Source organism: Pollicipes pollicipes, unplaced genomic scaffold, assembly GCF_011947565.3.
Source record: "Pollicipes pollicipes isolate AB1234 unplaced genomic scaffold, Ppol_2.1 Scaffold_4002;HRSCAF=4701_pilon_pilon_pilon, whole genome shotgun sequence".
Taxonomy (NCBI): Eukaryota; Metazoa; Arthropoda; class Thecostraca; order Pollicipedomorpha; family Pollicipedidae; genus Pollicipes; species Pollicipes pollicipes.
Window position 1 is genome coordinate 42,416,669 of NW_023596420.1, and position 15,061 is coordinate 42,431,729.

A 15,061-nucleotide genomic window follows, 5' to 3' on the forward strand; every position below is an offset into this window, starting at 1 on the left:
CGTGGCTCCGGCGACAAAGGTCAGCGTCACCACTGCCGGGCTGCCCCGCCCACTTCCACCTGACGCGACCGCGGCGCGCCGCGTCCCTTCGCCGTGACTCAGCCAGCGGACCAAGATACCGACTTGGTGCTGCCGGAAGGCAGACTGGGGGTCGATTCGCCTTCGTGCGATCAAAATCTGTTTTGAGCAAAACAATTTCGCGGGGGCAATTTCGCAGTCAAGATGCGCATCAGGGGTACCTTGCAAGAAGTGAGCCGAAAAAAAAATATTCAGGGCATTGCATTTTACAGATTCTGAACTACAACCATGAAAAACAAGGCTGAATCAAGAACAGAAGCAACTTGAATCTCACCAATTGCCCTTGACAGTCATGGCTCGTGGCTGGCGGTAGAGGTCACGCTAAAGGTCAGGTGGGGTCAATGGCCAGGACGGACCGTGACGAGCATTGCGGCACATTAAAGTTTCGCCACCAAAGTGTGCAGTTGGCCTGGCATTGCGCAATCGGATGGTAAGGGTCAGGGCTCACACAACAAGCACTACTTAGTGCGAGCTATGGTCCTAGAAAAAAGATCCATTCAAAACGTTCGGATTACATTTTTTAAACGGCGGGGAGAGAAAATAGCATTGCAAATGTTCAAATAAGATACGAATCTTTTCAGCGACTTGTTAGCTTCTAAGAGCATTCAACGGTGACACGTTCTACAAAAATACTCTATACAAATTTTCACGCGGACGTTGACGCCGACCTTGATGCACAGATTTACGTTGCCGATACATTTTATACATATTTTAATGTTGAGGTCCACTTAAATGTAAAAAACTGGGCAAGGGGGAAGGTATGCATACACTGGTTGCTTGGCCAGTTTACCACTTAAATGTAAAAAACTGGGCAAGGGGGGGAAGGCAAGCATATACTGGCTGCTTGGCCAGTTTGAGTACAACAGTAAGTAGTGTGATCTCAGCCGCCGGAGTTACACCATCAGCCGTACGTATAACTTGCATAATCACGTAGGTTACAAGCAAGAAAGTCATAGCGTTTGTGATGTGACGCCTACCCTTGGAAGTTTGAGCAACTGTCGGACTTGTTAACAATTGTTAAGTTTCAATGGATCCCGAACTAAACGACAAATCACTAGGATTTTTGCGATCATTATGGGACACCTACGGATGGCGCAGACCACATTAACTCCAAGAAATCCGCAGAAAGCTGACAGCCCAACGCAATCTAAGAAAACCTCGAGCCAGGACCCTCATCCTTCGGAACGCATTCAGCATCTGCGTCGGAACGCTCCTCCACCTGCAGCCGCACCGTCAGCCGCAGTTGAGCAGATTCAGCCCAGGCTCGGGCCACACTGCGCTAACACCATGCACGACAACCCCATCGACGACGTCACTAACATGAGGCTGTTCCGCTACCTGGTCGGCAGCTCGAGAGACCGGGATCAACGGACCTGGTGGCCTTTTCATTCCCGGCCACCTTAAGGTAAGGTACGATGTGCCAAACGCCGCGTTATTCGAACTGTTTTGGAAATGTTCGCCTCAGCCTTTTCCAGTCGTTCTGCCACGGTTATCAGCGAGCGTCGAACAGCCCGGACAGTGAGGTGTATTTGGTGTACCAAATACGCGAAATACACCTGCTGTTACCTGGTAGCCGCATCTGTTGCAGAGCGGAGGCGCGCTGCCCCAAACCTAGGCAAATTTCAAGAAGGCCTTAAACAGGACCAGCTACCACTTATACTTCTTGTCCCGCCCGTAGTTTGCGGCGAAACCACAAGGAAATTAGTGCAAAAAGGGACGCTCGAGAGCGTAAAAAAAAACACAATGACAGAGCAATGACATACGTTCCAAAGATTTACTACGAGCTTTTGAATGGCTGAATTTCTAAGATCAAACTCCATACCAAGCAGCGTTCGAAATCATCAGCAACAATCTCAATGGTATACCGATGGGAATACCAGATTGCCCGTTGCTGCGGGCACAACGAGCATCAACAAATACCATTAGAGGGAAAGTGCTTCTTTGCTCCCTCATATCTCCATCTTTTCCATTCGTGGTTTGATTCCTTTGGTTGTAGTTTTTGGTCACCTAAGCCCGTTCATCAACACATTTCCGTGGTTTTCTTGTCATACCGATTTTTCTAATTGACACGTGGATGATTGAGGAGGGCGATGACCTTGATTGATGCCATGGCGAGGGATATGCTATCTTGATCAACGCTTCAATGGATCTAACCGCGAAAATCGAGAAATCAGTGTGCCGGCAAGTGAAAGATCAGTTCCTAAAATTTCCTGGGGCTAAACTCAACCTACTCCGCATCTGAATGACGTTTCAATCCTAATCGTATCGTATGAAGTGTACACAGCTGAGGTAACTAGGTTTGAACATGCCAGCAAGCACGGGCAAAATGGAACAGTGAAGTCTTTGTTACCATTAGCATCTATTTCAGCTGGAATCTTGCCTTCAATAAATAAGCTGGTCCTGGGTGTAACCAACGGGGTGCACCCAACGGCAACCAGCGGAATATGAATGGCTCATGAGGGTATCGCATTAAGCGCATGTTCAGGAAGCTTTGGAAAACGATCAACAGAAGCTTGGTAATTCGACGCCGCTGAAGCTCCAAACGTACTTATTCGCCGCCAGTCCCGCGAATCGCAAAACAATCATGAAAGTCAACCAATACAGTGCCCCGGCAGCATTACTGTCATTATCAGGAGCAGGCTCAACTCAAATTCTAAGCAGCTTGCTTTGTGCTGCATTCGCATTTCTAGTGTATTGGCCTGTTTCATATCACCAAATGTGACAGAGTTGCCCGCCTTCTGAGAATGGCGCCTGCATCCCTAAGTCTTGAGTGAGAAGCTAATACTGCCTTCTTTGCAATTGTGTTGAATTGCCAGGATCTGTAAAGTAATGCCGTCATTCTGGATTAATCTGGTAATTTCCTTGTTATTCAAACATGCCTCCTACTTCACTTCGTGAACGTATTGGTAAAACTACTAAAACGTTCACGTTATAGAAAAGGAACCAAAAAAGACCAGGCATTTCGCTATGCAGCTTCACAGCTACATAGCAAATAGCAGATCTAAAAAGGCCGACTAAGCAGCGGCATCGCGCGTTCAAAATAGTCTGCAGACTTCCAGTCTTCGGTTGCCGCCTGCCGATTTTGAAAAACGACGCCCGTTTCTTTGTGTTTGCTATTTATTATTGACGAAGCTGCAAACAGAACTATGTTGACTCTCGGCTATATTTGTGTGACATGGAAGCAGGCTAATTTGTCTACCTCAAATTGATTAATGCTAAAAAAACAATATCCGAGCTACAACTACCAAAGCTTGCCAGTTTGAGCACACTGCACAATGGGCGCCCCAGACAACTGTGCCTAAAACGGGCCGTTTGCGATTCTGGTTGATATCTGTCGTTCAGTCACATTTAAGCTCCATTCCATGCTGTCGTTATAGGGGCTTTACGACGCATTCAGCTGCTGAGGCTATATGGTGTTGCCTGCTTCTCACCCTGGAAGAGAGCACGGGCCCCACGGGGAAACGAACCTGATACCGCTGGTTTCCCAGAAGCGCAGTTTAACCACTGCACTATCGGCACCCCCACAAGTCAGCGCTGAATCACGCGAAAAAATCGAATCGCATCTGATTCTGGATCACGTATATGTGCACAGATTCGAGCCAACCCAGATTCCTCCCAACTCGGCGTCATTCTCGAGTCGATTCCGCTGCTAAATAGAATCGAGCACCACTCAGCCGCAGAGCGCCAAGGCTGTGCTCTGAAGCCTATCCGCCCCCGTACAGAAGTGAAGTGAGACGTATATCAACGGCCGCGTCAGGAACGCCAAATGAGACCAGACGAACATCCATCATGCTGTCATAACAACTGTAATTGCCGTTGCCAGGGTCAAGCGCCCCTATCGCTCATGGAGCTCCCTCCCGGTTCAACCTTTCGTGCTCCAAGCCTTGAAGAAACGCCTGCATTGATCTAGCGAACGCGTTCCACGGTGACGCTTCCAAGCACGTTCAACCGACAAACCGCCCGCTCTTCCACACGTCCGTGAAAGCTGTCCAGTTCAGTCGGGTGCGAGTCGGCACAATGGACGCCGCTCCGGCCGATTGTGACGGCTGAGACAGCGCTCGCCGCAGGGCCCGGGTCGCGCGGCCGCCACAGCCCCGACGCCACAACTGCACCTTGTGTATACAGCTGCGCGGCCCGGTGTTATCACCGTCTGCAAATTCCCGGCAGCGCCGTTCAAGCAGCCCCAGCTCGGCCGGCCAGGGCAGGTTCGTCGTCCCGGGAACGACGAACGCAGCCCCACACCTTGGCCGATTCCGGCCAGCACGAGCTGGAGCGACCCAGTCGGGAGGAACGAAAAATTGTATGATGCGTGAATGGGTGCTTGACTTGCAGCCTGAAGTGGGCTTCGGCGACACTGCCTTTCTGGCAACATTTTGGAGCGTTTGAGCCACAACCTCAGCATCGCATAAGTGCATTTCCGTGAGAGAGCAGAAACGCCCCCCCCCTCCCCCAACCAACAGTCACCTGCCAGGTCGGTGCGCCAAATCGTTATCGGTCATTCATTATCGAAACAGCTGGGTGCCGGCCGCAGCCTCGTCGCCGACGAACGCCCGGCGGCGCCCTCGCTGTCCATTCGCGCCGCTCCGCGCCCCGACGCAGAGGGCTCCGGCCCGCGCCAGCGGCCGCCGACGTCGGTACCGTATCCTCCGTACATACACTCGCCGTCTGTGTATATGCATGCGCGCCCATGCCAAATAAACGCCGCCGGCCGAGCGGGGCCGGTGGCCGTCTCACGGCCGCGCTTTGACGACCCGCCCCGCGCGTAGCAGAACCGGGACCCGTCTCAGCTCCGGTGAGCATCTGGCGCGCGTGCTCAGCCCACGACCTGGTGGCGTACGCCCGGCCGCCGTCACCAGGCAGAGCAGTTCGCGCCGGCGCACCAGTGCCGTCCGCCGCACTTTGTCGTCGCCTGTATCAGTGACGGCGGCGGGGGAGCGAGAGGGGCGGGGCGCGGGGGGCGTCGGCGCCGGCGCGAGCCGCCGACAGTGACTAACGGCACAGTCGGAGCCGAGAGCGCCGACGGGCCGACCGGCCGACGCGACGGCGCCGACGCCGCGCCACGCCGCAGAGCGCCTGCCGGCCAACGCCCCGATCGACGGGCACTATACGCCTGCGCGGACGGCGCGGCCGTTCGGCGGCCGGCCGCGCCGGGCCGGATAGCGCCCGGCAGTGGAGCGCGGTGGGCGACCGGCGGCGGTGGCGGCTGCCGGCGGGCGACTGAACCGACACGCCGCGGCCGAACCCACTCTCACGCGCGTCGCCACCGGCGGCGGGGTCGCGGTTGCGCCGAAGGTTGTGCCGCGGTTCGGTGACTCATCGCCCCGGTGGATAGATGGCCACCGCCTGGCGGCGTCCGCCTCAGTTTTCAGCCGGCTGCCGAGGCACGCGGGCCGTCGCACTCGCTGCCCCCGCCGCGCGCCGCACGTGAGTGACAACTCAGCCGGCCACCCATCGTGTCCGTCGCGGTCCGTTCGGCGTCCTCCTCGGGCAGTGCGCCGAGATCTCAGCGTCCGCACCGAGTCGGCCTCATCCGCCACGGCGCACATCTGTCCCGTCCGCGGCGTCGCGAGCGCGAGTGTTGGACAGATGCCACCGGCGGCTGTGTCGAATCGCCGGCGACAGGGGGCCGCCCCCTGGAGCCGGACTCTGGCGCTGGCGCCGGTCCTGCTCCTGGTGCTGGCGCTGGGCCTGGCGCCGGCCGGCGCCGCGCCGCGCGCCCTGCGCCGCGGCGGCCCGCATCTGCCGCGCAACACGACGATGCGTGTGGCGGCGCGGTCGCGACCGCGTCGCGCGCCCTTCATCACCGACGACGCGCTCAACAAGCTGATGGCCTACGGCTACCTGCCGCAGTCGGACGTGGAGACGGGCGCGCTGCGCGACGAGTCGCAGCTGACCGACGCCATCCGCCAGTTCCAGCGGTACGCGCACATCCCCGAAACGGGCGTGGTGGACGAGCGCACGCGCCGCCAGTTCACCAAGCCGCGCTGCGGCCTGCCGGACGTGGCGCCCGACAAGCGGCGCTACAAGCGCTACTCGCTGCAGGGCCAGACCTGGGGCGACAAGACGGACCTCACGTGGACGGTGGCGTCGCACACGCGCGACCTCGACGCCACCACCGTCTACCACGAGCTGAACAAGGCGCTCAAGGTGTGGTCGGAGGCGTCCGTGCTGACGTTCACGTACGTGCACTCGGCCGACGCCGACATCGTGGTCAGCTTCCACACCGGCTACCACAATGACGGCTACCCGTTCGACGGCTCGGGCCAGGTGCTCGCGCACGCCTTCTTCCCCGGCACGGGCCGCGGCGGCGACGCGCACTTCGACGAGGACGAGCTCTGGGTGCTCAACCACGAGGAGGAGAGCAAGGACGGCGTCAGCCTGTTCGCCGTGGCCGTGCACGAGTTCGGCCACTCGCTGGGCCTGTCCCACTCGTCGCGCCAGGACGCGCTCATGTTCCCCTGGTACCAGAGCGTGTCCGAGGACATGAAGCTGCCCGACGACGACCGGCTGGGCCTGCAGCAGATGTACGGCGCGCCGCGCGGCAAGGAGCCCGCGTGGGCACCCAACCCGTACCCGCCGCGTCGGCCGCCGGCGCCGAGCCCGGCCACCACGACCACGGCGCGCCCGCGGCAGCGGCCGCGGCCGCGCACGCGCACGCCCGAGTCGCGACCCGACGCGTGCGACACGCACTACGACGCCATCAGCGTCATCCGCGGCGAGACGTTCATCTTCTCGGGCCGCTACTTCTGGCGCATCAACCAGTACTCGGGCACGCACAAGCCAGTGGCGGTCAAGATCTCCGACTTCTGGTACGGCCTGCCGGAGAACCTGACCAAGATCGACGCCGTGTACCAGCGTCCGCACGACCACCGCATCGTCATCTTCACCGGCCGCGACTACTGGGTGTTCAGCAGCAACCAGCCGGAGCCGGGCTACCCGCAGCCGCTGACGACGCTCGGCCTGCCGCACAGCCTCGACGGCATCGACGCCGCCATGGTCTGGGGCCACAACGGCAAGACGTACCTTTTCAAGAACGACATGTACTGGCGCTTCGACGAGGCCACCGGCAAGGTGGAGCTCGACTACCCGCGCGACATCAGCGTCTGGCACGGCGTGCCCTACTACCTGGACGCCGCCTTCCAGTACGGCGGCATCACCTACTTCTTCAAAAAGCGTCAGTTCTGGCGCTTCGACGACCGCCTGATGCGCGTGCGCAGTCGCGTGCCGTCGCTGTCGGCGGTCAAGTGGATGGGCTGCCCGCTGACGGCGGCGCGCTCCGACAAACTGTCGTCGGGAGCGACGGGCCCGGCGCGCGCCACCGGCGCGCTGTTGTTACTCGCGCTGCTGGCGGCGCGAGACCTCCGCTAGCACCGCGCCCACTGCCAGCCACCCTGTGAAAGGACCCGTTGTGATATGTTGTGTTGTAATTATTTAACGTGCTGCGCGCGCGACTGAGTGCGACTGAAAGCGACGAGTGAGAAGCCGCCGGCGCGCGCCGAAACAGCGCTAGTGTCGAGGCTACACGCACTGCCCCGGGGCGTCGATTTTTACGAGTGTTTAGTGATAGAATCAAGTCGAGCGGGGAGGATCCTCATCTTGAACACGGACCAAAGAGCTGGAGCGGACACAGTTGGAGCTCTTTGAGACGAGTGTCACGCATCTCTTAGGGGCCCAAGACCGGTCCGACCGCGCCGTGTCAGAATGCAGAGCTACGCGCGCTTTCTCCAAAGCCTAGTCCATGTCGCGTGTGGTCGGCGCGCGTTTCCGTTCACTCTCACTCTTTTATCATCGGCACAAGCGATCGCTTTCATTATACTCACGCCCGGCCGTAGCTCTTGTGATGGAACTGAAATCAATAAACACGTGTACCTCAGCGGAAAGGTTTTGTAGCGGGCGATTGTCGAGGACAGCGGGTTCCGCGCGGATCACAACCACCCCAGCGGCGGACAGATGCACCTGTCGGGTTATTAAAGCGGCATAGATTATCTTGTTGACAATCCTAACAAATGTTAACGATGTGAACCAGTTCCAATGCCAAACTTACAAGGATGTGGACCGGTGCATATCTAGCCCGTTAAAAACACATTGGTTTGTAATGCGTCGAATTGCCGCCGATACCTTTTCAGAAGGGTGTCAGAGCTTGGCGCCGCGCAAAAATCCTGGCGCACTGCGCGTTGCTTTTGGTCGGCTACAGAATCGGCAGCAACCGGCCACGACAGCTGTCCGTGTTCTTGACCTTGAAACCCGCTCAAAAATAGCCGTCCAACCGGCCGTATTTACGTCAAAACTGCGCAAACTGCGAGGCATCGATATATGAAGCGCGGAAAACTAATCCACCGACCCCCTTCCCCCCCCCCCCCCACACACACTGCCGGACAGCCAACTTCACATAAATAGGCGACCTGCTCCAACATAACAGCACAGCAAACGGATATCGCGTGCGACCCTGGCGTCTTTGCCAACGCAAAAGTGCGACACTCGAAGCCCCGCTGCAGCAAAACCGCGCTGCCCAAGACCCACTGCAAGCAGCGCTTTCGTAACAAGACAAGTTACGCCCTGAGCTGAGCTAACAAGCCGCTTCTATCGGGAGCCTGCCGCTATCATCAACTACGGTTTTGACAGGACCACTTGGCGCTGCACGTCCGCTCTCGTGCGCGAGCGAGGATAACCTAGTCCTCGCGGCTGGCTGGTGAGCCGGTGTTCCTCCCCGCCGCCTCTCCCAATGCGGTCGAACCCAGAGGCGGATGCATGCCGACGACGTGCATGCCATCCCCTGCCAAGCAGGGAGCCGAGCGCCTCGATCACATTACCTAACCCAGTGCGGCGGTATTTCCGAGGCCGGCAGCTGACCATACATTACCCGACGTCCTGTGATGATTCACGAGGACGGAATAATTGGGAGGCCAAATTTATGCACATGTGCTGTACCTGCGGGCTGAAACGAACAGCGTGACAGCGAGCACATGTCGATGCAAAAGAGAACAGGCCTTTGCGGGGCATGATGCATGCGAGCGCTGCAAACCAGCACCAGCCGGGCGAAAACGCCGCAGATTTGCGCCGATACCAGGGCGTACGCACATAGTAGCCCTGGGGCATGTGACACCCCCCCCCCCCCTTCCCCACCACCAAACGTATGGCATGTGTCAACATGTAAGGGAGAGAATGTCGACAGTCATAAATTATCCGCGCACGCGTAAAACTAATAAGATCGAGAACGTGTGATGCTGTTCACGACAGGGAAGAAGACAGGCAGGAGAGACATTTCGCCCGCCTGCGGTGCGCTAAACCGGATTTCCAGTGATTTGTGCTTCTGTTGTTAACCCCCCCCCCCCGCACCCCCTCCCCTTGCGAAATCCTGCGTACATCCCGAGAAGATAACGTCAAATCTGCTGAACCGATGATCAGCGAGGTCACCGGAACAGCCAGCAGACGATATGGCAATGTCAATCAGGACGAACACACGCCCGACTCCACCAAGCCACATCGGTAACACCGCCGGACGGGATCCAGCCGTCCCGGGCGCCGGCCGCCTCCCGCCTCCCGGCGCCTCCCGGAGGCGCCGGCCGCCTCCCGCCAGTCCGCGACTCATCCGCGACTCATCCCACCACACAGAGTCACGCTCGGCCACGGGACGCCCCAGTGTGACTCAGTCACGTCCGGCGGGAGCGGGACGGCCGTCGCGCGCGGCGAACACGCCCGCGCGCCGCGCCCTCCGCCCGGCCTCAGGCCGCGCTCCGACCGGCGACACGGCGCTGCTTATCTCCGGGAGGGGAGGCGCCAACGCCGGCAGGTCGGCCACGTGGCCTCCGGCGCACGGCCGGGGCGGCGCCGCGACGGCCGGCAGAAGCCGAGCAGGCCGAGGGGGCAGGCGACAGGCGATCACGCCAGGCAGGCTCACGGCATGACCAGGCTTACGATGGGCTCACGACAGAATCGGCTCAATGGCCCGACACCACGGGTCATCCGGAATCTCACCCAACCCAAGGAACCTTCAGCGCAGTCCAGAGTGGAACAGCCGCCCGGTAAACGACCGGCTGAAGCAGATCCGCAGCGGAGAGTTCTGGATGGCGGCAGATCCACAGCTCGATCCGTGGAAAGGAGCCCATCGACGGACGTGATCACCGGATGATGGCGACCCTGCGCCAAGCGCAGCGCCGTGCCTGCCCGGCTCGGTCCGCCCGCCAGCGGCTAGACGCGCCGCGCTCGCCAGCCGTCCTGCGTCGGCGGTCCGGCGGCGCGTCTCAGCGTGGGCGGCGGCAGCGGCGCGGCGTGGCGACCGTCCTCCCGCGCCTGCGTCCGGCTGGCACGCAGTGCGGGCCGCTCGGCGCACCAGCCGTTCCCGGAACGAAGCCGGGAGGTCGCACGAGCTCTGCTCTCGGTACAGCAGCAAGCGTCTCCGAGCTGCGACGCCACGCGAGGAGACAAAGGATGGATGCGCGGCGGGGAGAGGGGTACACGGAAGGGAAGTAAATACAGAGAGACAAAGACAGCTGCGATGCGGACAAAGAGAACGAGAGGAGCACGGGCGAGATGGGAGATCAGATGGAAGAGATGGGCGCGGGGGAGAAAAAGCAGCGAGGCATGCGGCGGAGGAGGGAGAGGGACAGGCAGGGAGGGAGGACGAGTGACGAAAAAGAATGACAGACCGATAAAAAGAAGAGGCAACCAACGCAAGAAACGCCTTCAGCTCCTTGTCTCTTGACATCGTGCGCGCCTGTGGTGATAACCACCGATCTTTGATGCAGATAGTACAGCATCCTGAATGAAAGAAGACAACCTGTCGAAAAAGTTGTGGAGATACTCAGCGTTTTTAGCAGTGTTCGTGGATATGATGACCTGCGGCCAGCAGTGTTAATGCATCGGTCACGCACTTGCATGACACATTCGATAGCAGCCTAATATCTCCCTTGAATCGGTATTTTCGGCGCACAGCACGTCGGTGAGCACCAGCACACACACACACGCACATACCGAGACTTTAGCAAGCGGAGCCCGCCATCGGACATCGATGGTGGACGTCGCGCCCTCCCAGCCCGCCGACACCGGCGGCCAAGGCTACCGGCGCTTCCGTCACTCGGCTGCAGACGCCGCCGGGGAGGGGGTGGTGGGGAGGGGCGGCGGGCGTGACGCTACCGCCGTCTGCAGGGTGGCGGTGTCGTGGAGGGCGGCGGGCGGCGGGCGGCGCACCCGCACCCCGGCGCCGCCTGGCGGGGCGCGCGGCCTTCGGCGGCACGGGACGCGTCGGGACCCGGCAACGATGGCGATGTCGCGCGCCCATGTCATAACGCAGCTGGGGACCCGCAAGCGTGGCCCACCTGGCTGGGGGCTCGTGTGACGGTGATCGCCTGATTCACGCCGCTCGCGACTCAATGGTGACTGACGCGCGGAAACCGCAGGTGCGCCGCCGGCGTGACGCCACCGGCGCAGTGATGTCAGTGACACTGCCTGGCAGCCATCCGAGTCGGTTGGTCGGCCGATGGCGCCGGATGCTGCCGGCCCTGTTCCGCCTGCAGTGAAGGACGGGTGCTGCAGCGGCGCGCGCGCGCGATGACCTCACGCCAGCGATGGGTTGAATTCCCCATGGGCACCCAGCTAAGCGGAGCAGAAGACCAGAAGAGCGGCGCAAACAGACGGCACACGCCGGTTTCAGGGTCATGGCCTTTCCGTTCGATGTCCGCTCAGTCCTTTGATCCTTGGCCTGCCCTTCTAGTGGTCTGGTTCACCTCGTGCCATCTCCGAAGGCGCGGCACCCCCGACACGCTCATCAACCACGCTCTTATATGGGCATGGCTGCCAATGCACAGCCAACCGATGTGGCTGTGACCCATCCGCAGTAGGCATGTCATGTTAACAATTACTGGCCTAGCTGAAATGCACGGAATTTGGTTTTACGCCTCCCTAAAACTGCAAGACATAGCCGACGGCCAGTCGACCAATCAGACCCAAAACTCTACACAAACACCGGTATGAATTCCCTGGCATCTCCGTGCGCACAATAACCAGAGCCTGGCATCGACGCTGATCACGCGCTTGGGCCAGTACTATTCCGGGACGATGCGCTATCAATCGCAGCCCACGCGCCATCGCCCATGCCGATAACCTAAACCGAGTCTGGTTCCAAACGTCGCCCGCCCCGCCCCGCCGCCCACCGGCGACCTGACGCCGGCCAGCCAGCCCTCACTGCCCTCGGAGCGCGACCCGGCCACCGCGAGCCAGCCGAAGGCAGCGGCCTGAGCGGGGCGGCAGCGCAGGACCCCGGACGCGAGATCGGCTGAGCGGGCGGCCTGTACCGACAGATGCGCCGGACGCAGGGAGCGGGGCGGAGCGGCCATGGCCCGCCGCCGGGCCGGCCGGCCGGCCGGCTGGCCTGGCAGGCCGCCCGTCCGCCGGCCGTCCCGGACAAGAGCGGCCCGCGGCCTCGAGTATGAGTCACGCCGCCAGTGGTGCACGCCGACCGGTCCCCCCTCCCCGTCCACCACCAGCGCGGCGGCCGCGCGGCCGGGAGAGCTCAGCTGGCGTTTGACGAGCCGCCCCACCGCGCGCGGTCGGTGCGTCTCCCGGGGAGATCCGGCGTCAGCAACCGCGTCTCCCGGCAGACCACACTGGTCTCTCCAGCAGAGGCCTGTCAGCGGCGGGCCAGCCCGGCCCGACGATGCCTGGTGCCGCCCGCCGGCCGGCCAGAGGCGTGGCCCGGCCGCCCGCCGCCGGATCAATACAGACGACGCCGTACATCGGCGGCCGCGGCGGCGGCGGCCGCCGCCCACCACGGTCACGACCCCTGACGGCGGCGTGGAGAGCGAGCGTCGACGGTCGACACCGCCGCCGAATGCCAATGTCGGGCCACCGCGGCGCCGGTGCGTATTTCTGGTCCGTGAGTCAGGCCGGAGGACGGTCACCACAGCGGCCGGTGATCGGCGCGGCGCGATTCGGCCCCCGGTCACGTCCGCCACCGCTGGCGGCCGCGGTGCCGAGGTGCGAAGACCATTGTCAAACCCGCCGGCACCCGCTCCAGTTGCGTTCCGAGCGAATAACGTGGCGACCAGCAGCGGTAGGTCAACGCTCTGCACGACCGGCGCTCGATACAGCGGCGCGGCCGCAGCAGGCCGGCCTGCAACATGACCCGCGGGCGCGCGTGCGGTGCGGCGCAGCGGCGCAGACAGGGTCTCCTTTCAGTGGCACGGTCTCTCCCGCCGAACGATCCGTGCCGCCCCACTTCCGCTCGGCGGGGAGGTCAGGCTCCGGACCGGGCCGCCGAGGGCGGATCAACGAACGCCAGTGTTCTGAAAGCGTGTGCTTCGGGGGGGGGGGGGGAATCAAATCAGCTTTGTTTTGCCTCGCGAAATGTTTTGGACTGCTTGGGTTTTAATCTCGTTGTACCCTTTTGGCTGCTGAATCTCACCTCCTTCACGAAAACGAGTGTATTCCTCGCGAGATGGAACGCGATCATTTACATGTTTTCAGAGTTTCGCGCAGTTTTTTGTTGTGGTTGCAGCTTTAATTGTTCATTCATCAGCGATGCTGTAACCCGTGTGAACACAAGGGGCTGCTCATCATGGCCCAAATATTAGGCAACTCCCAAAGTCAGTATCAGCATTGGCAAAAATGGAATACTTAGGTTCGCAAATCACCTTGTGTAAAAGCCGATATGATAGAAACCGACGCCGTGATGTACATTAGTGTGAAATTCATAATTTACGTGTTACGTGAAAACATGTCCACAGCTTCTTAAGATGGATCTTTTCATCATGCCAACATCCAGTTTTGGTGAAAACTTTCTAGTTGAGTTTTTACTGAGCCTGATTCTTTCAATCTGCCGAGCTGCAGGGCGACTGTTTTTGCATCCCATATTTCAAAAACACCTCAGTGACACCCTGTTGAAAAAAGCAGCGTGAGCGCGCCACCGTAAGCCGGCACGGCGCCGATGTTGTGATGGACGCCAAGCTCCGCGTATGGGAAACCAGAGGTACGAGCTTCGATTTCCCCTCCCTCCCTCCCTTTCCCCTCCCTGATTTTGCGCGGTGCCTGCCCTCCCTGCCCGAGCGAGAGGCCGGAGGCGCCATTACAGCCTCAGCGGCTGAGTGCGTCGTAAATCCGCAGTAACCCCAACCGGACAAGGAGACAGCGACATCACAACCGCCGCCTGGCAACAGACGCGTCGGCTGGCGGCGGGTCGGCCGCGGTCACAGGCGGCGTGACCCCGGCGTCGGCCGGTCCTCGGCCCATCAGCGGGCCGTCCGGCGGCGGTGCCACGCGAGTGGACGGCGGCACGCACTGCGCTCCGGCGCCCGCCCGGCGGCCAACGCGCTGGGCACGCCGCAAAAACGCCCGCTCGATCGCGCGCCCCGTGCGGCCGGCCGGCGGCGGCAGCGACCCGGCTGGCCGCGCCGCGCCACTGCCGCCGCCGCCAGCTGATGGACGCCGTGGACGCAGCGGGCCGCCCCGGCGCGCCGGCGAGGCCGTTCGAGCGGGGCTCATGGCGCGCGTGGCTCCAGCCAGGCGGCAGGAGCGCGAGTCGCGAACCGGCCACGCCGGCGCACTCCCGAAAAGGCGGCTGCGGTGGGACGGCAGCCAGCGCTGCCGCCGGGCGAGACACGACCTCGTGTGGCGCTCCGAGTGCAGGGGCGGCGCCCGATCGTTCGGAGCGGGTCTCCGCTGCAGCGCCTCGCCATGATTGCACCGGTGAAGCGGCAGCGGCCGTGACCAGCGTGGAGGCGGGGCGGCACAGCCATTCTTCTGTGGTTATGGACAGTTTTAAGATTTCGCACAGACCGGGAACAGTCCGGGCACCAGTTCGCAATCCACAGCACGTAGCTCATGATGCCAGAGATCACTGTTCGAACCTGGTGGAATATACAAGGCTGAGCGAAGGCATAAGAACAGGAGGGCCAGAGGCGCTCCCCCCCCCCCCCCTCTCCCCCCGCCCCTCGTGAAGGTTACACACTACTCTGGTTAGCTTTATAGTGATGCGTGGAAAGCATTGTTT

The 15,061-nt window shown here is 61.0% G+C and overlaps 2 protein-coding genes across 2 annotated transcripts in view; one reads left to right on the top strand and one right to left on the bottom strand.

Annotated features, from left to right (window-relative positions):
* LOC119094520 (steroid hormone receptor ERR2-like) overlaps nt 1-15,061 on the bottom strand; it is a 65,097-nt gene that overhangs the window by 33,092 nt on the left and 16,944 nt on the right.
* Nucleotides 5,283-7,951, top strand: LOC119093379 (matrix metalloproteinase-2). The gene has a single exon (XM_037216335.1). The coding sequence runs from the start codon at nt 5,665-5,667 to the stop codon at nt 7,444-7,446; it is 1,782 nt and encodes a 593-aa protein (XP_037072230.1). The 5' UTR covers nt 5,283-5,664; the 3' UTR covers nt 7,447-7,951.

Excerpts from the sequence above, each read along its gene's own strand:
- LOC119093379 (XM_037216335.1), top strand. The coding sequence starts at position 5,665 with ATGCCACCGGCGGCTGTGTCGAATCGCCGGCGACAGGGGGCCGCCCCC.